The sequence below is a fragment of the Artemia franciscana genome, chromosome 6 (genome assembly GCF_032884065.1).
Source record: "Artemia franciscana chromosome 6, ASM3288406v1, whole genome shotgun sequence".
Classification (NCBI taxonomy): Eukaryota; Metazoa; Arthropoda; class Branchiopoda; order Anostraca; family Artemiidae; genus Artemia; species Artemia franciscana.
Window position 1 is genome coordinate 1,314,035 of NC_088868.1, and position 25,709 is coordinate 1,339,743.

The following is a 25,709-nucleotide window of genomic DNA, read 5'->3' on the forward strand; positions in this document are numbered from 1 at the left end:
ACGAGTGCGTGTTTATTTTTATTTTTTTCCCAGGGGTCATCGTATCAACCGAGTGGTCCTAGAATGTCGCAAGAGGGCTCATTTTAACGGAAATGAAAAGGTCTAGTGCCCTTTTTAAGTGACAAAAAATTGGTGGGCAGCTAGGTCCCCTCCCACGCTCATTTTTTCCCCGAAGTCAACGGATAAAAATTTTCTTCAGGTAAAAATTGGGGTGATCCGGGATTCGAACCTGAAACCTCTCCCACCCTACGCAAGAATCATACCTCTATACCGCAAACCATACTTCAGAAGAACAATCATTTGTTTGTCAGCAAATAAAATTCTTCTCAACTATTTTGTTAACTCACCCTCCCCCCCAGATGGTCGAATCGGAAAAAAGACTAGTCTAGTCCCTGATACGCCTGCCAACTTTCATCGTCCTAGCTTATCTGGAAGGGCCCAAACTAGCAAAACTGGTTTCGACAGACCGACAGAAATTGCGATCGCTATATGTCACTTGGTAAATACCAAGTGCCATAAAAAATAGAGGCAAACGTTATGAAAATACAAAATTCCATACGATAAATCTTGTGAGTTTGGAAGCAAAGAAGCCCAAAAGCTACCACCCTAGCGCACATACTTTCGCAGCCGTCGTGAAAAGACCACACAAACTGCAGAAATTTACATTTAACACTTAATATTTCAGAATTTAAAAAAGATATCAATCAGACTAGCAATGTTAGCAAAATTGGTGGATTGGTGGCCAATGGCGAAACACGACACAGAACTATTTAGAGGTTCTGTGAATTAGAGGCTTCCATCTCTTCAATTGGCTGAGACAGAGATTGACTATACCATGTCAAGGTTGTTGCACAAAACTGTACCACGTGAAAAATGGCTGCTGGTGATATTATGGATATCGGGGGAGGCAGAGCAGTGTCTAGTTCCCGTAAGAGTAAATTAAGGCGTTCTGGGAGTTCAATCCCCTATCTCAACTACTTTCCAACATCAGCAAAAATCCTTATTCTTGAGTTTTACTGCAAATAGTGTAAATTCTTCAACTATGATGTGATTCATGTAAAATCAAATGAAATTACATTATCATGAAAGAATTTCAAAACAAGATTGAAATGAAAAGAGAGGTAAACTTAAATTCTGAAGGGGCTACTCTATTTGTTCTAAAGCATTTCCTTCAGAAGAAGCCTGTCTTATGGTGTTACCTCATAGGTAGTAGGTTTCTAATCTTAGATATGATGTAGATAGTAGGAATTGGCTGCTGCCACCAAAACTATTTTAAGCTGCATTTCATATTCCAAGCTGCTAAGCAGCCGATCTATATGCCCAGATTTTCTCTATTTAAACTCCTTTATTAACAAAAAAAACTTAAGTTTTAATAAAAAATTATGTTTGAAATTTCATATTTCTGTTATCGTGATCATCCTCTTTTTCGGCAGGGGACACCATAGGCCAGGGCAGGTTCGAGAGGTGGTTTTAAGGGCACTCACCCCTTTCCCCAGAGTATCAAAAATTACATAATTACAGGGTTAGAAGGGCAACAAATGCTTATTGAGGAAAAATATTCTATCGATGTCCCCCCTTATACACTTATTCTGCATCCACCCTTGACTTTAGACCATGAATTAGTCTATGGTCATTTAGGTGTAAGCAAAATAAAAATTTAGGGCATAAACTTCTTGTTATATATTCTTTTTAAAAATGTCATACAAAACGCTAAGTTATGATATTTGGGCCTTAAATACACACTTTGAAGTATGCAACATAATCTAATCCCATGATTAAAGCCAATAGAAGACTCAAATGACAGAAGGTCAGTTTAACCCCCCAAGAAAAATACCCATGCCCATTTATTTCCATCTATATATTAATATATTAATAATATATATTGTAATTATCATACTATATTGTAAAATATACTATAATATAATTTTAATAAAATATATTTACTATATATTAATAATATATATTATTGATTGTTTCTTTTTCTGACTGTTTCCCATAATATAAGTAAATTTTTTTCAGGTGTCAAGTAAATTTTGTTATGTGATCCAAAACGATGTAACTTTTTATGCCATCTCCCTCAGACACTCCAAATCTATAGCACCCGATTCACGTCTCCCTTGCCACCCCCCCTTTAGACATTTTTTCTATAAGGAACTGCTATAGGGAGAATAATGCTATTATCTACCTTTTGCTTAAACGTGCAGTTTTAACTTTGTAACTTTTTATGCCATCTCCCTCAGACACTCCAAATCTATAGCAGCCGATTCACGTCTCCCTTGCCCCCCTCTCCAGACACCTTTTCTATAAGGAACTGCTATAGGGGGGATAATGCTATTATCTACCTTTTTCTTAAACGTACAGTTTTAAGCTTTTTCATATACCAATTACAAGTTTCTGTTGTTTTACCGACAGCGTTGATAAGATTTTATTTTCAAACGGAAAACCCCCCAAATGTCAAGTCAGATATGTCAGTACAAAATCAAAGATAATTCTCTACGATTGCCATTCTGTTTAATGGGTGTTTATGCTATTATATATGGTGTTTATATTTGTGCACACATTCAATTTCTGGGGTTGAGTTTCATAGTATTTTGGATGCAATTCAGACAACTGCTTTTGACCGAAAACTGGTTTCTTAAGCACATTCCTCAAACGCCTGCAGGTCCATTCTTTTTCAATCTCACGCAAAATATGCCCTAGAACTTTTAGATTTTCATTATTTTCCAATATTAATTTAATACAAAATCTTTTCCAGCAATTTTCCAGGGAAACTTTTTGTAAAATAGGTATAGAAGAAAAGTGACCCAGGCTTCTCTCTAGAAAAGGCATTCTACCCCCCCCCCGCCCAAAAAAAGAAGAAAATATCACAGCCTTATTGAAGACAGGGCAAAACTGTCAAGGGAAGAATGTCGCAATCAAACCAAACCCGGACAGTTCATTCTAGTACAGTTATTTTAAAATCAGGTCCGCCCCCACGTACATCCTTATCATCACAATGCTTATGAAAGTTGAAGGTTTTTCTGTGAGTGACAAGTTGACAGCTGTTTTTTTTTGACAGTATGAACTCATATCCATTCATCTGAATTACTTCAGTTTTTGGCAATCAGCCAAAAACTAAAAACTCGTCAGCCTAAGGAATAAACAAACAAAAAAATCACAAGTTACGCTTTATTACTGACACTTTCAACACTAAAAACGTGATCACAAAATTAAAAAAAGAAAAAAGCTATGTCAGACCTGTGTTTTGGTGGCACCCTGTGCCACCATTTGTGATTTTAACCACCCTGTGATTATGAAAAACTTACAAGAGTGGAAAACAAACTATAAGATTGGCCACTTGCCACTCTGAAGAGTGGAACTAGTGTCGAAAAAATCCCCAAAGCTTGATTCCAAGGTTACACTAGTCAGTATTAAAATATCAGAATCATAATTTTTAATAGCCTAAAGTACATACAAATCGAAATATGTAAAGTACAAAACATGTGAAAATGCATGTAGATTCCGAAAATTTTTATATGATATATAATACGATTCTATACGGAAAGAAAATTGTTGCATTAACATATTCTTAACCAAAATACACTCCTCATATTTCTCGGATAGAATTCCAAAAATTATAAATTCCACAAAAAACCTCTTATTTCTAAGTGTTTAACCTGAAGAAAGAAAACAAAACTTAATGCAGAAATTACTAACAATAATAAAAAAAATATTAAAATAAATGATATATAAAGAAATAATAATAAAAAAATGGAATTATGAACAAGCAGTTTTACAGATAGGGAGAAGTGGCATCAATTAGGGGAAAGGGCGGGGGCATGATCCCCCTTTGCTTCAGCTACCACCTCTCGAGATCTTGAATTTCTCGGCGAGGTGGTTTCATTGAAAAATGTATTTATTGTATTTTCATTGAGGAAACTGAAAAACAACAAATTTGCCACCATCCCCGTATATTTTTTAAAATAAATGTTGCCTCTACACTAGTATCCTGGATGTAATTCAAACAACTGCTTTTGACCGAAAACTGGTCTCCTAAGTATATTCCTTAAAAGATTGCAGGTCCATTCTTTTTCAACCTCACGCAAAATATGCCCCAGAACTTTTAAATTTATTTTCCAATCTTATTTTTATACAAAATATTTTTTAGAAATTTTCCAGGGAAACTTTTTGTAAAATAGGTATAAAAGAAAAATGACCCAGGCTTCTCTCTAGAATTGTTCTTAAAAACAATCAGAAACTAAATAAAACAAAATTTTTAGTTGAAAGTAAGAAGCAACAGTAAAACTTTAAATGAAAAAAAAAATATTGTGAATATAAAACTTGGCTTCTATTTTTTTTTATAACAAAATAGGCTAAGGTAAGCATGGTTGTCTGATGATTCGATAGCATGGCTACATCCAAATAGAGTTTGTTGGGTAGCTACTCGGCAAAATACATAAGCGAAAAATAGTTACATGGGCTCTAACCCATGTGACATTATTTGGTAGACAAACAATAAATGATTGTTTGGCTGGCTATAGCCACACATCTTAGTGGTTTTGCTAAAGCCAAACAACAATGAGCGTTATTTGGTAGACAGAGGTCTATAACTTTCGTACGATCCAAAAAATAACCAGATAAATGGTTAACAAAGAGACGTCAATTTATAAGAATTATGCCAGAACTCAGCTATAATTAATAATAATTAATGATTTTTGATCAACTCCAGCCTAAAATAGAAGATGAAAACAAATTTAGCCCTGCAACGATTGTAATAGATGAAAGGAGTGAATACTGTAGACTTTCCTGCACTATAGCAATATAAATTGCTGATAATTTTGAGATTACCTAAAATATAGACGTGCACAGGGCTGGGGCTCTTAGGGCCCACACCCTCTGAAATCTAAAATTTTCTTGAATTTCTGGGCAAGTCTTAATAAAAAAATTAAACAATTTTTTTATGTCCCCCCCCCTCAATCCTTTTTAATATGGCTCCCTCTCCAAGAAAAATCACTATTACCCTCCTTCCGCCCTAAATAAAACAAATCCGCAAACGTGTCTTGCTAAAAAACAGTAACAAATGATCAATTACCATTAATGATATTGAGTTCTGGAACATATCATACGAGATGATGTATTAACAAACCGCGCTATATTAAAACATATCTACACTACGACTATCTCACGGTAAAGGCTGCTGGATGGGTCTCACAAGCAAAACATAATTAATCACTTTCTATTTAATAAATAATTATTTATTAATTCCTTATTTGGTCCTAACTATTACCAGTACACTGTTCAGTCAGAAAAGGCTAAAATTGTATCTTTTATTCCAATGGACCTTGAACCAATGTACCAAAGAAAACAAGTACCAACAAGGGCTTGGAGTTTACAGCAATGGAGTCAAAGTTCTGCCAACACAAAATTTGTGATAGAAACGGGTTATCACAAAGTTTACATAAGTAAATTATAATTAATCATTTATTCTTTGTGCAATCTGCACATGGTACATCATACCGCCATGAAAAGTATTTATTGTATTTGTACCAAAACGTTCTTAAGGCACACTGATCACTCCCTCCCTCCCCCACCTAGATTTCGAAAAACACAATTTTTGGGAATTTTCGTTGAAAAATACTCCCTTTTTTATGTCTTCAGAAGAAAAAAGGCCCCCCCCCCGGTAGATCTTGAACAAACTTATGTTGCCCCCTTTTCCAAAATTTTCATCAATTCGAGCTCCTTTTAAAATTTTCAAAATATTCCACGATGTCATTTCTTATCATCCTATTCACTTGTGATCGGACAAAGTTTTATCTTTTTTATTAACTTTTATTTTAAACGAACGATTATTTATTTGATTCATTTTACAAAGTTTTTAAACTGTTTCTTGCAGCAGAAATTTGATGTCTTATATTTGCACCGCATTGTAATTGCACCAATTTGTATGCGGTGCAATTGTAATTGCACCGCATTGTATAATTGTAATTGCACCGCATTGTGGAAAAAGCTTTGTGATATGAAAAGCACTGCTGACTAAAATTTTTAGAACCTAGAACCGTAAAAATAAAATCTTCTATTTTTAATCCAAAGGCTACCATGTGCAGTTATGCCGTTTTCGACAATAGGGGGCACCCCCCAAAAATAAATCATGGACCCCAAAATATGCTTAAGAAGCTGCAGTCCTCCTTTGAAGGTATAACTGTCTTTGGGAATCAAAAGATTAGTAATGTTTGAATTCTAACAGACGAAAAGTGTTGTCAACTTTAGCTAACTATTTTTGCTCATTTATTTTCAAGGTTCAACGTGGCAACACTGCCGAAAATGTAGCACTATCCTAAGAACTTCATAGCTAAACAAGTAACTAAATGGAATTCGTACAAAATCGCGGTTTTCAGTTATGAATAGAACTACATGGGTTGACTGGCAAACAGTTTTTATTTTGGTGGCCTTGGTGCTTAGAAGGTCAGAGGTTACTCAAAGAATTCGACTGGGATAGGTCAGTTATATGATCCGACGGATCCTGACAACTGTTTTAAATCATTTTATCTGACCTACAAAATATTTTATTTAGGACAATTATCATTATTTTACGAATCATAAAACAGGCTTTCGCGAATTAAATTCTGCATTCAAACTCAAAATTAAACTAAAAAATTAAGGTTTTCAAAAATCAAAATTCATCTATGGTTTCTGACACCCTGTAAATACTAACTGCTATTCGGGGCTTATTATTTTAAATTATATTATTAATTATAAATTATATTATATTAAAATTTGTAAGTAAATTTATAAATTCATCATTGCAACGGAGAAACACAGCCATATTGCTAACAAAACCCGATTGATAATTAAATCTAAAGAGAAACAGAAAGACTGCTTGTAAAACATATTGCGGCTCAAAAATTTTCGTCAATTAATTGGAATATAACATATATTGAACTGATTAAAATTGAATTATGAAATTGAATTGAAATTAAATAGGTTTAATTGAATTTTAATTAAATTTCATTTTATTAAAGCGAAATTAATAGCGTAATTAAACTTTAAAAAATTTAATAAGAATGGAAAGTAAATTCTTCATTTCTAACTTTTTTTAATTAGAATAAAACGAATTTAAAATTAAAAAAACTTTAAAAAAAATTAAGAAAATCTAAAATTTAAAAATTTTCGGGTCTAAAAACTTCATACAGCAGAAACTGTTAGTAGCTAGAATTTATCTTTAATTTTTAAATTAAATCTTTAAATGAATTGAATTAATATTTAATTTAAATAAAATTTGTTAACTTTATTTTTATTAATTTAATTTTAATTTAATAAAATTAAATAAAATCCTTAATATTTAATTTTTAACAAGCTTACTACATAAACTTAAAAATTCAATCAATAATTCGTTTTTAATAAATTAGAACCTAAATGTTAAAGAGTTTATTTTTCGTTATTATTAAATTTCATAGAATTTAATTAACATTAATAATTAAACTTCAAACAAATAAAATTAATTAAAACTCAATAGAATTTATTAAATGTCAGTGAATCTAATGAGTTAAAATTTGATTTATTCAATTTTAACTATATTTTAATTAATTTAACTTAAGTATTGAACTAAATTAAGAAAAAAATATTTTCAGTTTATTTTAATTACAAACAGTAAGAAATTTAGAACTTACTTTCCACTCTTATTAAATTTTATAAAATTTAATCATGTTATTAATTTAACTTTAATGCAATAAAATTTAATAATTCAATTAAATCTATAAAATTTCAATTAAATTTTAATCTAGTGAATTTATATTATATCTTAATTAATCCAAATTTAGAACCAGATTTTAAGTAAATTTTAAAGAATTAACTTAAAGTTCTATTTATTGGATGAAAGTTTCCCACAGGAGATAATTATGTTCCAAAAGAGTTGGTTCTTTCCTTTACTTTTCTAGGATGCATTTAAAATACATCATAGATGTAAGCTAGTGAAATTCAAGCAAATTTAAAAACAAAATTACAGGAAAGTAATCTCTCTTCTCAAAATTTACCAATAAAACGAACGTTTGACAAAGCCAGCAGCCGAGGAGAGCCAACTAAAAGCAGATTCACCAACAGGATGCTTCGTAACAGCTTTGTCACTGACTGGAGGGTCATCTTCAGGCAAATATTCAGGTAAGTTCTCAACAGTTTCGACAGTCTCTTCTGTCTTCCCAAGATCTTTCATTACCTTAAATAAAAAAATAATATTAAATAAAATAATAAAATATATAAAATATAATATAAAAAACAAAATTTAATAAAAAAATCTAATCTCATCCCATTTTCTAATCATTTCTAATCCCATCTAATGTCTTGGTAGAGGCTTTTGCCAGGGGTTGCTGTGCAGCACTTTCCACTAACCAAGTGAAGATAATTTATACTTCCACACCACTTTTAATTACGGCTTTCACACCACATATTTAACTTTCTATGCTAGTTGGTCAAGTTGTGTTACGTTTAGTATAACCGTCCACACTTAAACAAGCATTTTCACACTAGGCTTACGTAAAAATCCATAAAAATATCACAATCATTAAATAACAAAAAAATTACTATTCAAATAGTAAAAATGTGGAGTAGATATGGATATTCAAGCTCTAAATAAGTGTGAAACACCTTCTAGGACAAGTCTATAAATTTATTTTCAAAATTTATCAATTGCTCATCAATAAATTTTGCTGATATATCGATATTAATCAGATTTTTTATATAATTTGAAATTAATTATTGAAAAATACATATTGATATACTGATATATATTGATATAAGCTAATATGCTTAACATAAGCTCCTATACTGATGTTTATTCTACTTAGCACTGACTTTGTTGCAGATAACATTTCCTCAGTAAGACTGTTTATTGTAACGTAAAATGTTAATTTATCATGAAAAGAGAAATCACCAATGCAACAGCAAAAACACAAAAAAAAGAAAAAAAAAGAAAAAAAAGAGAGACAGAAGGAGAAAAGGAAGACTGTTTTCCTTAAAATTAGTGATTAATATAGACCAGCACTTGAATGAGGCCTTAACCCTACTCATCCACACAATCACATAGGTCAAACAGCATAGCCATACACAATCAACCATAAAGAATAATCCATGGACAGGCAGTCATGTCGTCAATAAGTATGAGTCGTCATTTACCAAACAACAGAAAAAATAATAAAGACAAATAATTCAGAGGCAACAACCCAGCACAAGGGCTCATCAGGAGAATACCTGGCCTATATAGGGTTTCGCCACTCTAAATTCTCTACGCAGCCAAGTGTTGTGGCTACCACAGAATATCCATGGCATCCCCGTGTCAGGTATCACCCCCAAAATACATGCCTATGAAAGAAAAAAAAAACAGCAAATGTAAAACAACCAAGTAACACCAAAACAAGCTTATCCTGTTAATATATCCCTCTTTTTAGCAACAATAGTTAAACTAAATATAATAAATTTTACCAAAACTAAATTTATATTTATATATATATATATATATATATATATATATATATATATATATACATATATATATATATATATATATATATATATATATACATATATATACATATATACATATATATATATATATATACATATATATATATACATATATATATATATATATATATATATACACATATATATATTCACAGGTGGGACAAAAGGACACAACTACAATGGCACGTAACTAATATGGCGCGAAAAAAGCTAAAAAAGAAAAAAACCGAAAAAGAAAAAAACTTAAAAAAAGGAAAAAATAACAAATGTAAAAAACTAAAAAGAAAAAAAGCTAAAAAAACTAAAAAAGCTGCAAAACAAAAAAAGAGAAAAACTAAAAAAGAAACTATATCTATATAAAAAAAATAAGTTGTATGTATGCATGTTTGTTTGTTTGTGGGTTTGCATATGACGTTATTATAGGAATGTAAGGCTTTGTGTATGAAGTCATTATAAGATGAAACTACAGACCGGGACACCGGGACACAAATGACGACTGACCGGGACACTCAAAGAGAAATTACAGACTGGGACACCGGGACACAAATGACGACCAGGGCACAGGGAATATAAATGACGATCGGGACACAGGGACACAACTACAACGGGAACGCCGGGGGGCACAGGGGGATATATAAATGACGACGGGGACACAGTGAATGTTCGATTAGCAATAGCATCAACAAAACTCAAGGGCAATCATTAGAATAATGAGGTATAGATCTGAATACGGATTGTTTTTTCCATGTGTTAATTTTAACGTAAAATGTTAATTTATTAAAAATCTCTGCTTAATGTAAAAAATTCTACCACCTAGTGTAAATAATCATTACTCAACTAAAGGCATCGAAAATGAGTTATTTACTCTTGGTCCCGCGGTATATGTAAGTTAAATATACCAGCCCCTTTGGTGTGGGCGTGTCTTTCTTTTGTGCATTTTTCAGTGGCACCTATGCAAATCTGCCAAAAAATCTACCTAAATTTAAACAAATAGGGTATTGGCTTTACAGTCCCTACCGGCGGTGCTGATATCCGTTTCTTAGCCCTTCAGCCAGGAAGTGCAACGGGGGTTGGGGGCCAACCATCCTGTGCTTTCACACACCCTTCCTGTTTACCTTCCCCAGATTTCTTCACGCAGCCATTCAGAGCTGGATCGACTCTAGCTGAGCATACAGAGTCATGCCACTGACCCCCGTCTCGAACTAAATACTTGGGTACACTAGGATGCGAGCCCTCACCCTCTCGGACAAAGGATCCTAAATCCAGCACACGAATCCACTGGCCAGGACGGCTCTTAACATATATATATATATATATATATATATATATATATATATATATATATATATATATATATATATATATATATATATATATATATATATATATATATATTCATTGTGGACACCATCAGATTCAGCGTATCAGAGAACCCTACTGTAGAAGTTTCAAGCTCCTATCTACAAAAATGTGGGATTTTGTATTTTTTGCCAAAAGACAAATCACGGGTGCGTGTTTATTTGTTGTTGTTTTTTTCCCAGGGGTCATCGTATCGACCAAGTGGTCCTAGAATGTCGCAAGAGGGCTCATTCTAACGGAAATGAAAAGTTCTAGTGCCCTTTTTAAGTGACTGAAAAAATTGGAGGGCATCAAGGCCCCCTCCCACGCTCATTTTTTTCCCAAAGTCAACGGATCAAAATTTTGAGATATCCATTTTGTTCAGCATAGTCGAAAACCATAATAACTATGTCTTTGGGGATTACTTACTCCCCCAGAATCCCTGGGGGAGGGGCTGCAAGTTACAAAACTTTGACCAGTGTTTACATATAGTAATGGTTATTGGGAAGTGTACAGACGTTTTCAGGGGGATTTTATTTTGTTTGGGGGTGGGGCTGAGGAGAGGGGGCTATGTTGGAGGATCTTTCCTTGGAGGAATCTGTCATGAGGGAAGAAAAATTCAATGAAAAGGGCGCAGGATTCTCTAGCATTACTATTAGAAAACAATGAAAAATAAACATGAAAACGTTTTTTCAAATGAAAGGAAGAAGTAGCATTGAAACTTAAAACGAACAGAGATTATTACGCATATGAGGGGTTCTAAAAATACTTTAGCATAAAGAGCGAGGTATTTATGAGGAGATAAATACATCGCTCTTTATGCTAAAGTATTTTTAGTAATTTCAACTATTTATTCTACGGCCTTTCTGATTCAGGGGTCATTCTTAAAGAATTGGGACAAAACTTACGATTTAGTGTAAAGAACGAGGTATTAACGAGGGTAAAAAACCCCTCATATACATAATAATAATTAAAGAATATAAAAGTTTGTTACGTAAGTTAATTCTAAAGTTACGTATATTTTTTGCTAATAAAAAAAATCCTTAAAATTAAAATTAATAGTTGCCTTTTTATGTAACCGAAAAATTGCATGGCAACTAGGCCTTCTTCCCCATCCCATATTTCTCAAAATCGTATGATCAAAACTAAGAGAAAGCCATTTAGCCAAAAAAGGAATTAATATGCAAATTTCATTTGAATAGTTTACGTATGGAGAGTCAAAATCAAACATGCATTAATTCAAAAACGTTCAGAAATTACATAAAAAAACTAGTTTTTTTAACTGAAAGTAAGGAGCGACATTAAAACTTAAAACGAACAGAAATTACTCCGTATATGAAATGGGTTGTCCCCTCCGCAGTCCCTCGCTCTTTACGCTAAAGTTTGACTCTTTGCCACAATTCTACTTTTTAAAACAACTAAAAACTTTAGCGTAAAGAGCGTGGGACTGCGGAGGGGACAACCCATTTCATATACGGAGTAATTTCTGTTCGTTTTAAGTTTTAATGTCGCTCCTTACTTTCAGTTAAAAAAACTAGTTTTTTTATTTAATTTCTGAACGTTTTTGAATTAATGCATGTTTGATTTTGGCTCTCCGCACATAAATTATTGAAATGAAATTAGTACATTAATTTTTTTTTGGCTAAATGGCTTTCTCTTAGTTTTGATCAGACGATTTTGAGAAATAAGGGGTGGGGAAGGAGGCCTAGCTGCCCTCCAATTTTTCGGTTACTTAAAGAGGCTACTAGAACTTTTAATATTCAACGAACGTTTTTATTAGTAAAAAATATACGTAACTTAAGAATTAACTTACGTAACAAACTTTTATATTCTTATATTTTTATTATGTGTACGAGGGGGTTTGTACCCTCGTTAATACCTCGCTCTTTACACTAAATCGTAAGTTTTGTTCCAATTCTTTAAGAATGACCCCTGAATCAAATAGGCCATAGAATAAATAGTTGAAATCACTAAAAATATTTTAGCATAAAGAGCGAGGTATTTATCTCCTCCTAAATACCTCGCTCTTTATGCTAAAGTATTTTTAGAACCCTTCATATGCGTAATAATCTCTGTTTGTTTTGGATTTCAATGCTATTCCTTACTTTCATTTGAAAAAACGTTTTCATGTTTATTTTTTCATTGTTTTTTTTTTTATAGTAATGCTAGAAAATCCTGCGCCCTTTTCATTGAATTTTTTTCCCCCATGGCATATTTCTCCAAGGAAAGATCCTCCCACATAGCCCCCTCCCTCAACCCTACCCCCAAAACCAAAAAAATCCCCCTAAAAACGTCTGTACACTTCCCAATAACCATTATTATATGTAAACACTGGTTGAAGTTTGTAACTTGCAACCCCTCCCCCAGGGACTGTGGGGGAGTAAGTCATCCCCAAAAACATAGTTATTAAGATTTTCGACTATGCCAAACAAATTGGCTATCTCTTTGGGAAAAAAATGAGCGTGGGAGGGGGCCTAGATGCCCTCCAATTTTTTTGGTCACTTAAAAAGGGCACTAGAACTTTTCATTTCCGTTAGAATGAGCCCTCTTGCGACATTCTAGGACCACTTGGTCGATACGATGACCCCTGGAAAAAAAAAAAACAAACAAAAAAACAAACAAATAAACACGCACCCGTGATTTGTCTTCTGGCAAAAAATGCAAAATTCCACATTTTTGTAGATAGGAGCTTGAAACTTCTACAGTAAGGTTCTCTGATACGCTGAATCTGATGGTGTCATTTTCGTTAAGATCCTACGACTTTTAGGGGGTGTTTCCCCTATTTTCCTAAATAAGGCAAATTTTCTCAGGCTCGTAACTTTTAATGTCTAAGACTAAACTTGATGAAACTTGTATATTTAAAATCAGCATTAAAATGCGATTCTTTTGATGTAGCTATTTATATCAAACTTCAATTTTTTAGAGTTTTGGTTACTATTGAGCCGGATCGCTCCTTATTACAGTTCGTTACCACGAACTGTTTGATATATATGTATATATATATATATATATATATATATATATATATATATATATATATATATATATATATATATATATTCATATATTCATATATATTATATATTCATATATAAATATATATTCATATATTTATATATATATATTCATTGTGGAGTCGTCAATTTTCCCGATGAAACAGTAGAAAATAAAGGTACTTCATTTGGAGATTGCTGCTTTCATGGTCGAGCTGCGTTGCCACCTTCACAATTTCCAAATGAATTAGTTTGCCTTTTTTTTAGGACGTCACTTGCTCTCTAATGAGTTCCACAAACGAGTCCGTAACTTGAACTAATGCTTCGCTCTAGTTTCATTCAATGTAAGCGATGTCGAATCATCAACAGTCGTAATCTTTATAGCTTTAAAGTAGCAGGACGAATTTACTACAAAATCAATTTAGCACACATCCATCACAGCTGAAGGTAAAATTGAGTCCCCTTAATATGGTCAAATGTACTTTTTAGACTCCAATGAAGCTGTTGACGAATGCCTCGCACATCCTTTAAGTTATGAGATCTCTCGTAACCTAGTGGATCTCTTGCAAGAAATATTGTAAGACACAAACAACTATATGGAAATACGAGAAGTCAAGAATGAAGTTAATCAACACACTACTCCGCTGGGACATCATCCAAAGGTGCAGCTCATTTTCATTGTGCCAGATTGTGTCGATTGTAAATTGGTTCAATTTCCATGGTAATTTAATTGAAGAAATATTTGGAGAGCGTCTGTCAAACTAAAATTTCAATTCTATGAAATTTGGGTTATTTTAGCTTCATTCAACAAAAAAGTTAATAGAATAAATACGAAAATGACCGGCCGCCTTCCTGAAGAATAATTTTTTTTTTAAAAGTTATGATTCTGTAAAAGAAAAAGAGGAAGGAAAAATTGAACTCACTCTAGAATTCCTAAATTCAATTTAATACTGTAAATTTGCCGCCTCATGACTTAAAAATAAAGAAAAATGCAATAGTTATTCTTTTACGTAGCGTAGATACTCAATAGGGGACCTGGAATGGAACCTACCCTGTTGTTACTAAATTATGTAACATTATTAAGGCGAATACAATTATTGGGGAAAATTCAGGGAACGCAAAGGTACTGTTCAACGATGTCAATTTCCACTTTGACCTGCATTTTTTATGACAATACATTAATCGCAAGGCCAAACTTTTGAATTTGTTGTTGTCGACCGCCATAATCCTGTTTTTAATCATGGTATGTTGTATGGGGCATTTTCTCGCGTTAAAAGACAACGTAGCTTAAAAGTTATGCTACCACCTGAAAATGAACGACGAACAAATAATCATGTGTAGAAGGAAGCATTAACAACTGTCAACAAAACTTCTTGTTATTAAAATTGTATGCTATTAAAAACTAATTAAATGAGCAGAAATTGTGTATAAATGTATTTACAGATTTTTCCTCGAAATCGATTACTAAGTTTTCTGTTTCTTAAAACTGGTATATTGACATTTCTGACATCAAAAGGGATCTAGATAGGCTACAACTTTAAGGAAGAATTCATATTTTTTCCTATTCTTGGTGGCATACTACCAAAACCTTTCGGGCATACCGAAAGGTTTATAAAGGCATACCGAAAGGCATAGAAATAAATCGAAAATACCAAGATATTTCAAATTTTTTGGGCTTGGCACTACAGTTTATTTTAACCTAACTCTTCAAAAAGTGTCAGCCAAACGATCGCACAAGCGATAGAGGAATATTGTTTTTGTAGTTTCTGAGAAATATTCTCAGAAAGAAATATCCAGAAATGTCAAAAACTTTTCAAATTTTTGGCTCCCTACTGTTTTTATTTCGTTCCAACTTTTGACAAAGCTTGTTGTTCAGAAGAGTTTATGAGCAATTATGGAAGATGCTTTTGTCGTTTTAGAGAAATTTTCTTAGAAAACAGAAAACACCAAATCAATAAAAATGGCTTTAGTTGCTCTTGAACAAACAAAAAACGTATTTAGACTAAATTTGAAGGGTAGATAATATTTTCTCTGATGTATTAGTTAGAAATAATGTATTAGTTTCCTATATTTGGTTCATATTTGGTTCTATTTTTGGTTCATATTATATCCTATTTGGTTCATTTAATTCATATTTTATTATATTTTTTTTTCGGTTAACATCAAGAAGATGTTCACATTCTCTGCATTTAGAAGACAAGTAACAATGAGAATCAGTATATACAACCCGCCGCGTAGCCGTAGCACTATATATATATATATATATATATATATATATATATATATATATATATATATATATATATATATATATATATATATATATATATATATATATATATATATATATATATATTCGTGCTCCATCTTTTTCATTTCATATGATTGACGGGTTTTCAAATAAATAAATAAATAAATAAATATATATATATATATATATATATATATATATATATATATATATATATATATATATATATATATATATATATATATATATATATATATATATATATATATATATATATATATATATATGCAAATATATTTATATCGTGGATCTTTAAGCCTAAACGACGTCCTGCGCACGATTGCAAAAGTAAGGCAACACAAGCTCAAAACAGTACGGACTTAAAAATAAAAGCATTAAAACAAAGATAGAAAACAACAAGAGCCAAGAGCTTATATGGCACTTGTGACGAGGTCGGAAGAGCCAAGAGCTCATATGGCACTTTCGACGAGGTCGGAACCTAAAATTGGACTCGGTACTAGAGTTATCGATTTTTCTGTTCTTTGTTTATTGGCAATTATTACAAAGATAAACTTGCAAATACAGTGTTCCTGTAGTCTCTTCTTGTTCAGTATTGTAACGTTTGTCCCACCAAGTTTCGTCCCGATCTCTCCATTCTAAGCGTTTTCCAAGATTTTAGGTTTCCCCCTCTAACTCCCATTTATGTCACCAAATCCGGTCATGATTTAAAAAAAGAGCTCTGAGACACGAGATCCTTCTAAATGTCAACTTTCATTAAGATCCGATAATCCGTTCGCAAGTTAAAAATACCTCATTTTTCCAATTTTTCAGAATTATACGCCCTTCCACTTCCCCCCTCCCAGATGGTCGAATCGAGGAAGCGACTATTTTAATTTGATCTGATTCGGTCCCTGATATGCCTGCCAACTTTCGGCAATCGCTATATTCATCACGTGTCTAGTTTCGGATCTTTTTCATGTAAGTGGTACATGTAAATTGGGCTGGTCCGGGATCCCAACCTGAGACCTCTCGCACCCTAAGCGAGAATCATACCCCTAGACCTGCAAGCCACACTTAAGAAGAACAATAATTTGTTTTATCGGCAAATAAAATACTTCTCAACTGTCTCGTTTGTTCGCTCCCCCCCCCAAATGGTCGAATCGGAGAACAAACTATTTCTAATTTAATCTGGTCTGGTCCCTGATATGCCTGCCAACTTTCATCGTCCTAGCTTACCTGGAAGAGCCCGAACTAGCAAAACTGGGACTGACAAACGGACGGAAAATGCAATCGCTATATGTCACTTGGTAAATACCAAGTGCCATAAAAACCAATAATGATAAAAGGAAAATCGAGGTAAGAAACAAGTAATTTTGCATTAAAATGGAATAGTTGTGAGCATCAAGTCATGGCTAATTGTAAAACAAGAGCTAAAAGCTCATATGGCACTTGTGACGAGGTCAAAAGAGCCAAGAGCCAAGAGATCATAAGGTAAGAGCTCTAGCAAAATTCTAGGAATCAATAGATTGCTTTAAAAGGAAAATCAGAGGCTTAATGGCGGTCAGGATTTAAAATAAGGGCTCCGAGTCACGAAGTCCTTCTAAATATCAAAATTCATTAAGATCTGATCACCCACTCGTAAGTTAAAAACCCCTCAATTTTCTAATTTTTCCTCTCCCTTCGGCCCCCCAGAATTTGTGCAGCTCCCTGACACGCCTACCAGCTTTCATCGTCCTAGCACGTCCAGAAGCACCAAACTCGCCAAAGCACTGAGCCCCACTACCTAACTCCACTAAAGAGAGCGGAAAAAGTCCGGTTACGTCAATCACGTATCTACGACATTTATAAGCGTTTTCCAAGATTTACGGTTTTCCCCTCCAAGTCCCCCCAATGTCAAAAGATCTGGTCGGGATCAAATTACAAACCCCCAGCTCCCTCAAAGAGAACGGACCCGTATCAATTATGTCAATCTCGTATCTATAACTTGTGCTTATTCTCCCCATCAAATATCAGCCCGATCTTTCCACTCTAAGAGTTTTCCAATATTTCCGGTTTCCAAGATTTCTGTTTCCCCCCTCCAACCCTCTATGTCCCCGGATCCGAATTGAATAAAAATGGAACATCTGGGACGTAAGATTCTTCTATGTATCACGTTTTATTAAGATCAGATCACTCATTCGTAAGATACCTCGATTTTCACTTTTTCCAAAAATTTCGGTTTCCCCCTCAAACTCCCTTCAATGTCACCGGATGTGGTCAAGATTTAAAATAAAAGTTCTAAAGCACAAGTTTCCTCTAGATATCAAATTTCATTAAGATCTGATCACCCGTTCGTAAGTTACAAACACCTCATTTTTTCTAGTTTTTCCGAATTACTCCCCCCCAACTCCACCAAAGAGAGCGGATCCGGTAGGTTATGTCAGTCACCTATCTTGGACTTGTGCTTATTCTTTCCACCAAGTTTCATCACGATCTCTCCGCTTTAAGCTTTTTCCAAAATTTCTGCTCCCCCCCCCCAATGACACTGAATCCGGTCGGGATTTAGAGATCGGAGTTTTGAGGTCCTTCTAGATATGAAATTTCATTCAGATACGATCAGTCTTACGTAAGTCATAAAATACCTCATTTTTCCTAATTTTTTAGATTTACCCCCCCCCCCCCCCTCCAACTCTCCCAAAGAGAGACGATCCGTTTCGGTTATTTCATTCCCGTATCTAGGACTTGTGCTTATTTTTCCCATCAAGTTTCATCCTGATCCCTCCATTCTAAGCGTTTTCCAAGATTTCAGGCCCCCCCCAACTTCCCCTTCACCGGATCTGATTGGGATTTAAAATAAGAGCTCTGAGACACAATATTCTTCTAAACATCAAATTTCATTAAGATCCGATCACTCCTTCGCAAGTTAAAAATACGACATTTTTTTATTTTTCAAAATTTACCCTCCTCTCCCAACTCCCCTAATAAGAGCGGATCCGTTCCGGTTATTTCCATCACGTATTTAGGACTTACAATTATTTTAACACCACGTTTCATCCCGATCCCTCCACTCTTAGCGTTTTCCAAGATTTTAGGTCCCCCCCCCAACTCCCCCCGATGTCACCGAATCCCGTCGGGATTTAAAAGAAGAGCTCTGAGACACGATATCCTTCCAAGAATAAAATTTCATTACGATCCGATCACTCCTTCGTAAGTTAAAAATACCACATTTCTTCTAATTTTGAGACTTAACCCCCCCCCCCAACTCCCCCAGACAGAGCAGATCCGTTCCGGTTACGTCAATCACGTATCTAGGGCTTCTGCTTATTTTTCCCACCAAGTTTCATCCGATCCCTCCATTCTAAGCGTTTTCCAAGATTTTAGGTTCCCCCCCCCATTTCAGCAGATCTGGTCAGGATTTAAAATAAGAGCTCTGAGACACGATATCCTTCCCAGGGTTCGGACAGGTCGGTTCATTTCAAATTATAGGCTCTGTCCTATTTTTATAGGATTTCCCGGGCCCAAGTATAGGATTTGGAAGTCCTCGGAATCAGATCTGTGGTAGATGGCATGGGATGCCTGGTCACATAAATTACCAAGTTTCATCCCGATCCCTCCAATCTAAGCGTTTTTCATGATTTTAGGTCCCCCAAAATTCCCCCCAATGTCACCAGATCCGGTCGAGATTTAAAATAAAAGCTTTGAGACACGATGTCCTTCTAAATATCAAATTTCATCGAGATCCGATCACCTGTTCTTAAGTTAAATACCTCATTTTTTCGAATTTTTCAGAATCAACACCCCCCCCCCAAACTACCCCAAAGAGAGCGGATCCGTTCTGGTTATGACAATCATGTATCTAGAACTTGTGCTTATTTTTCCCACCAAGTTTCAGCCCAATCCCTCCAATCTAAGCGTTTTCCATGACTTTAGGTCACCCCAAACTCCCCCCCCCCCAATGTCACCAGATCCGGTCGGGATTTAAAATAAGAGCTTTGAGACACGATATCCTTCTAAATGTCAAATTTCATTGAGATCCGATCACCCGTTCATAAGTTAAAAATACCTCATTTTTCTAATTTTTCAGAATCAACCCACCCCCCTCCCAACTCACCCAAAGAGAGCATATCCGCTCTGGTTATGTCAATCATGTATCTAGGACTTGGGCTTATTTTTCCCACCAAGTTTCAGCCTAATACCTCCACTCTAAGTGTTTTCCGAGATTCTGGGTCCCCCCCCAAACTCCCCAAATGTCACCAGATCCGGTCGGGATTTAAAATAACAGCTCTGAGACACGATATCCTTCCAAACATCAAATTTCATAAAGATCTGATTAACCGTTTGTAAGTTAAAAATACCTCATTTTTCTATTTTTTCTGAATCAACGCCTCCCCCCCAGATGGTCAAATCGAGAAAAAGACTATTTCTAATTCAATCTGGTCCAGTTCCTGATACGCCTGCCAAGTTTCATCGTCCTAGCTTACCTGGAAATGCCTAAAGTAGCAAAACCAGGACCGACAGACAGACAGACCAACAGAATTTGCGATTGCTATATATCACTTGGTTAATACCAAGTGCCATAAAAACACCATACGACAATGAGATTAACCGAACAGACAGACCAAAGGATGATGATGCGATAAACGATATTATACTTCCCTCGATTAGCAACTATCTCAGATTAGCCCATTTGAATAACTGGGCCGTATTCACATCAGCCAGCCAACGTTCAGCCAGGAAACACATAAGTCGCAAGAACTCCAGTCTCATTAAGCAGAGACTGCTAGCCTATATACTGATCTTCGCTCATTTTGGACAGGCCCAACATGACAAAAAACAAAACATAGGCTACTAACTCAACACAACAGCATAGCCCAGGCAGAAGCAGCTTACTAAGCCCGACACAAAGCATTAGGTAAGTTCAAAAAGCTCAACAGTTGTAATTAATTATCAATCTGCACCAAGACAGAAAATTGCAAATCATGAGCAATGTTCTTAGTGCTCTTCAGCCGAAAATATAGGAATAATAGGATTTTAGCCAAAATATAGGCATTTTATAGGAGTGCATTAAAATATAGGAATTTACTGGAATTTATAGGCGAGTCCGAACACTGCCTTTCAAATAAAAATTTTATTAAGATCCCATCACCCGTTCGTAAGTTAAAAATACTTCATTTTTTCCAAATTAACCGACCCCCCACTCCCCCCCAGATGATCAAATCGTGGAAATGACTATTTCTAATTTAATCTGGTACGGTCCCTTATGCGCCCGCCAAATTTCATCGTCCTAGCTTACCTGGAGGAAGTAGCGAAACCGGGACAGACAGACTGACATAATTTGCGATTGCTATATGTCACTTGGTTAATACCAAGTGCCATAAAAAGCCAAGACAGATAGTCCAATTGAGTGAAAAGCAAACCTGGCATTAATCTCCCACCCCCTTATTAGGATTGTATAAAAAGGAGGTTAGTTCATTCATCATTGCTAGGGCAGTAGAACCAATATAGATAGTCATAGAGCTAACGTAGTGATAGAACCTATACTTTCCCAAGAAGTGAAAAAAAAATGTTTACTTTTTAATATTTTTTTCTAATATTAATTTTTTCTAATATTAATCTATACAAGACTTAAAGCTGAACTGACTAGCCATGCTAAAATTCCAAAAAAATTTCACATGGGGAAATACAAAAAATGGGTCTTAGTATAGACTGAATTAACAGAAATGAATGACTGAAAACAAACGAAGAGCCGAAAAAATATATTCTGATTTTTACGTGCTTATGCATGTATCTTTGAGAAAAAGGAAATGAAAGCAAGAGAGAGAATTGAGGAGGGATTATTTGAGGTCTTCAGTGAAGATAGTTATTCTAGAATGGAAGTGTATATACTGACAGAGTTGTCAGTCAGATAGTTAAAATTAAGATTCGAGGTAGCTTTTTTTAGACATTTAGAAGGAATTGTCCGAAAATAATTTAATTCAATGTTTGAAAATAGAGATCAAAAGCCTTGTCTGAGAGTTAAGTTCATTTCTGAGTAAAATGCTATGGAGAAGGTTTTCTCCATAATTGGATGGATTTAGGTGAGTTTAGTGTGCAGTGTTGTGAGCAGTGATAACTAAGAAATTTCAAGAATTAAGAAAAAAGGAATTTAAGTTAAACAGAGGGGTGTTAGAGTAATAGAAATGTATGTCTGTAATCTTGGTTCCACCCTGGATGGTGCGCCTGTTACGGAGGGATAGCCTGCAAAACACCTGGGAAGATGTTTGATAGCAGTAATTGGTTATAGAAAATTAAGAATTAATGGATATATTAATGGTTTTTAATTCATTTAGTTATTTGTTTAGGTATTTAAAGATGTTGATATAACTAATTAAGAGGAGAGGTGAGGTTTATATAGAAAAAGAATACCACGGGAATATTCCACCTTAAATCAACAAGATGCCGAAGAAAAACAGAAATTAAATCAGCCGGGAAATAGTTAAACACTAACAGTGGGTGATCTTTAAAAACTTCGGTCTCGTCTTCTAACTAGGGGGGGGGGGGTGGGTTCCTTCTTATTTTTGATTTTTTAAATGAGAATACAAAAAAAGAATTAAAATTAAACGAAAGGACGCTTCGCCCCCTCCCTCAGTTGGCATCTTTTGCTATCTCTCTGTTTTCTTTTTTAGTTTCAGCAGTATAATGAAGAACATATTGACTTATGAAAATGGAATGATACTCAAAGTTTTTTTTTGGCAACTTTAAACAATAGTTGGTACTTGCAGCTTATTATTCAGATTTCAAACAAAAACACAAGTTTTGAAGAAGATTTTTCAGAAAAAAATTTCACAAAAGACGGTTTATGCTTACTTTCATATAAGATTTGTTACCTAATGTCGGAAGAAAGTATATAATCAAAGTTGGGAAAAAATTGGAGGCTCTCAAACTTTGAATATCTTTCTTGAGTTTGAATATGCTAATATTATAAATATCTATGATGAATCCATAGAGGTCCAACCTTAGTTGAAGAATAAAATGGATTAACGAAAAAGAAGATAAAACGCAACAGTGGAATGCCCCCCCCCCCCTACGGACATACCCACTTCAACATCTTATCTTATCATTAAACATAATATGTTGTCATCTTTACTCGTAAAGGTCATATCTGACATTTTCACATCTCTAAGGCTGTAGCCGAATATCGATTGCTAAGCCATTCTTAAATGAAGAATTAGCAGGGTAATATAGATGAGAAGGATCAAAATGGGACTGAATGCATTACCATGCAGATCCTCACTTATAATGTAGCTCAAAAAACAGTTTCTAACAATCATTTCACAAGTAGACAAATACCAGATACCCCCTTTATGAGTAAAAGCGACGGTACTTGACGGTGAACAACTTCTAATAATTAATAAAGTTATTTGTTAATTTAACTACCAATTAATTATATAATTAAATTTAAGTTAAATAATTAAGTTATTTTATCGTCGCTAGTCATGTCTGCAGGTAGTATAATAAGTAATTAGTTGTAAATTAATAAACGAATCATTAATTAAATTTGTTTTTTTTAATATATTTAATATAAACAATTAAATTATTTTTATGATCGCTTTCATGCCTAAGATTATTTCAGAAGTTTGAAGATATAAGAAACAGCCTTTAGGCGTAACAGCGACGGTATGGTTAAGTATCAATAACTACTTAACTGGATTATTAATATAATTATCAATTAATTTAATAATTAAATTTAATATAAATAATCAAATTATGTAATCGTCGCTGTTCATGTCTACAGGTCATATTAGAAATTAATCAATTTATAATTAATTAAATAATGTATTAATTAAATAAAAAAAAATAATAGATCGTAGCTGCCATGCCTAAAATTATTTTAGAAGTTTGAAGATATCAGATACATTTTTAGGAGTAATAGCGAAGGTTAATAATTAATTAGCTGGATTATTAATCTAATTATCAATTAATGCAATAATTAAATTTAATATATATATATAATCGAATTATGTTATCGTCTGTTTATATCTACAGGTCATATTAAAAATGAATCAATTTATAATTAATTAAATTATTAACAAATCAAATCAGCAAAAATATTATATCGTCACTGTCATGCCTAAAATTAGTCCAAAAGTTTGAAAATATAAAATGCAACGTTTAGGCATAACAGAGACTATATAATATGTACAAACCTCTGTCCCGTCTTCTAACTTTACAACAAGTAGTGGGTCATCAGCACTAATTTTAGCATGTAATTGCTCAGGCTTTATATGCTCACGAACGCGAAGTGTGGCACGATGAGTCACCACGTCACAGACAATTGAAATTACTCCTCTGACTCTAATCAGATCGTCTTCAATACGATTTCTATCCTCCTAAAATTAGGAAGTCTTTCAGATTTAATAATACTTCTATTATTAACATATACGTGTAAACATTTCCAATTTAGCTTACAAAGGCTTTTACTTGGGTTAAACATATAAATACAAGTTACTCAAATACTCCACTCGGTATTTAAAATTAGAGTTTTGAGTCACGAGGTCCATCTAAATATTAAAATCCATTAAGATCCGATCACCCGCTCGTAAGTTAAAAATACCTGAATTTTTCTAATTTTTTCCTCTCCCTTCAGCCCCCCAGATGGTCGAATCGAGGAAAACGACTTTATCAAGTCAATTTGTGCAGCTCCCCGACAAGCCTACCAATTTTTATCGTCCTAGCACGTCCTAGCACGTCCAGAAGCACCAAACTTGCCAAAGCACTGAACCCCACCACCAAACTCCACCAAAGAGAGTGGATCCAGTCCGGTTACGTCAATCACGTATCTACGACATTTATATGCGTTTCCAAGATTTACGGTTTCCCCCTCCAACTTCCCCAATGTCAAAAGATCTAGTAGGGATTTGAAATAAGAGCTCTGAGACATGAGTTACTTCTAATTATCAAATTTCATCAAGATCCGGTCACTCGTTTTTAGGTTAAAAATACCTCAATTTTTCTAATTTTTCCAAATTAACAGCCCCCAGCTGCCTCAAAGAGAACAGATCCGTACCAATTATGTCAATCTCGTATCTAAAACATGTACTTATTCTTCCCATCAAGTTTCATTCCGAACTCTCCACTCTAAGGGTTTAAAAAGATTTCCGGTTACCAAGATTTCTGTTTTCCCCCTCCAAACCTCTATGTCTCCAGATCCGATTCAAATTGAAAATGGAGCATTTGAGACATAAGATTCTTCTATATATCAAGTTTCATTAAGCTCCGATCACCCATTCGTAAGATACCTGGATTTTCACGTTTTCAAAGAATTCCGGTTTCCCCCTCCAACTCCCTTCAATGTTACCGGATCTGGTCGAGATTTAAAATGAGAGTTTCTAAAGGACAAGATCCTTCTAGATATCCAATTTTATTAAGATCTGATCACCCGTTCATAAGTTACAAATACCTCATTTTTGCTAATTTTTCCGAATTACTCCCCCCCCAACTCCACCAAAGAGAGCGGATCCGGTCCGGTTATGTCAGTACCCTATCTTGGACTTATGCTTATTCTTTCCTCCAAGTTTCATCCTGATCTCTCCGCTTTAAGCGTATTTCCAAGATTCGCCCCCCCACCCCTTAATGACACTGGATCTGGACGGGATTTCGAGGTCCTTCTAAATATG

General features: G+C 34.2%; 1 protein-coding gene across 1 annotated transcript in view; it reads right to left on the reverse strand.

Moving 5' to 3' along the window:
* Positions 1 to 3,154: 3,154 nt before the first annotated feature.
* The window catches only part of LOC136027891 (armadillo repeat-containing protein 1-like), a 36,601-nt gene continuing 14,046 nt past the window's right edge, over positions 3,155 to 25,709 (reverse strand). The window contains exons 4-5 of the mRNA XM_065705320.1: positions 24,240 to 24,422; positions 3,155 to 8,188 (exon numbers count right to left, since the gene is read on the reverse strand). Coding sequence (XP_065561392.1) covers positions 8,006 to 8,188; positions 24,240 to 24,422 — 366 coding nt within the window. The 3' untranslated portion in view covers positions 3,155 to 8,005. The remainder of the gene's footprint in view (positions 8,189 to 24,239; positions 24,423 to 25,709) is intronic.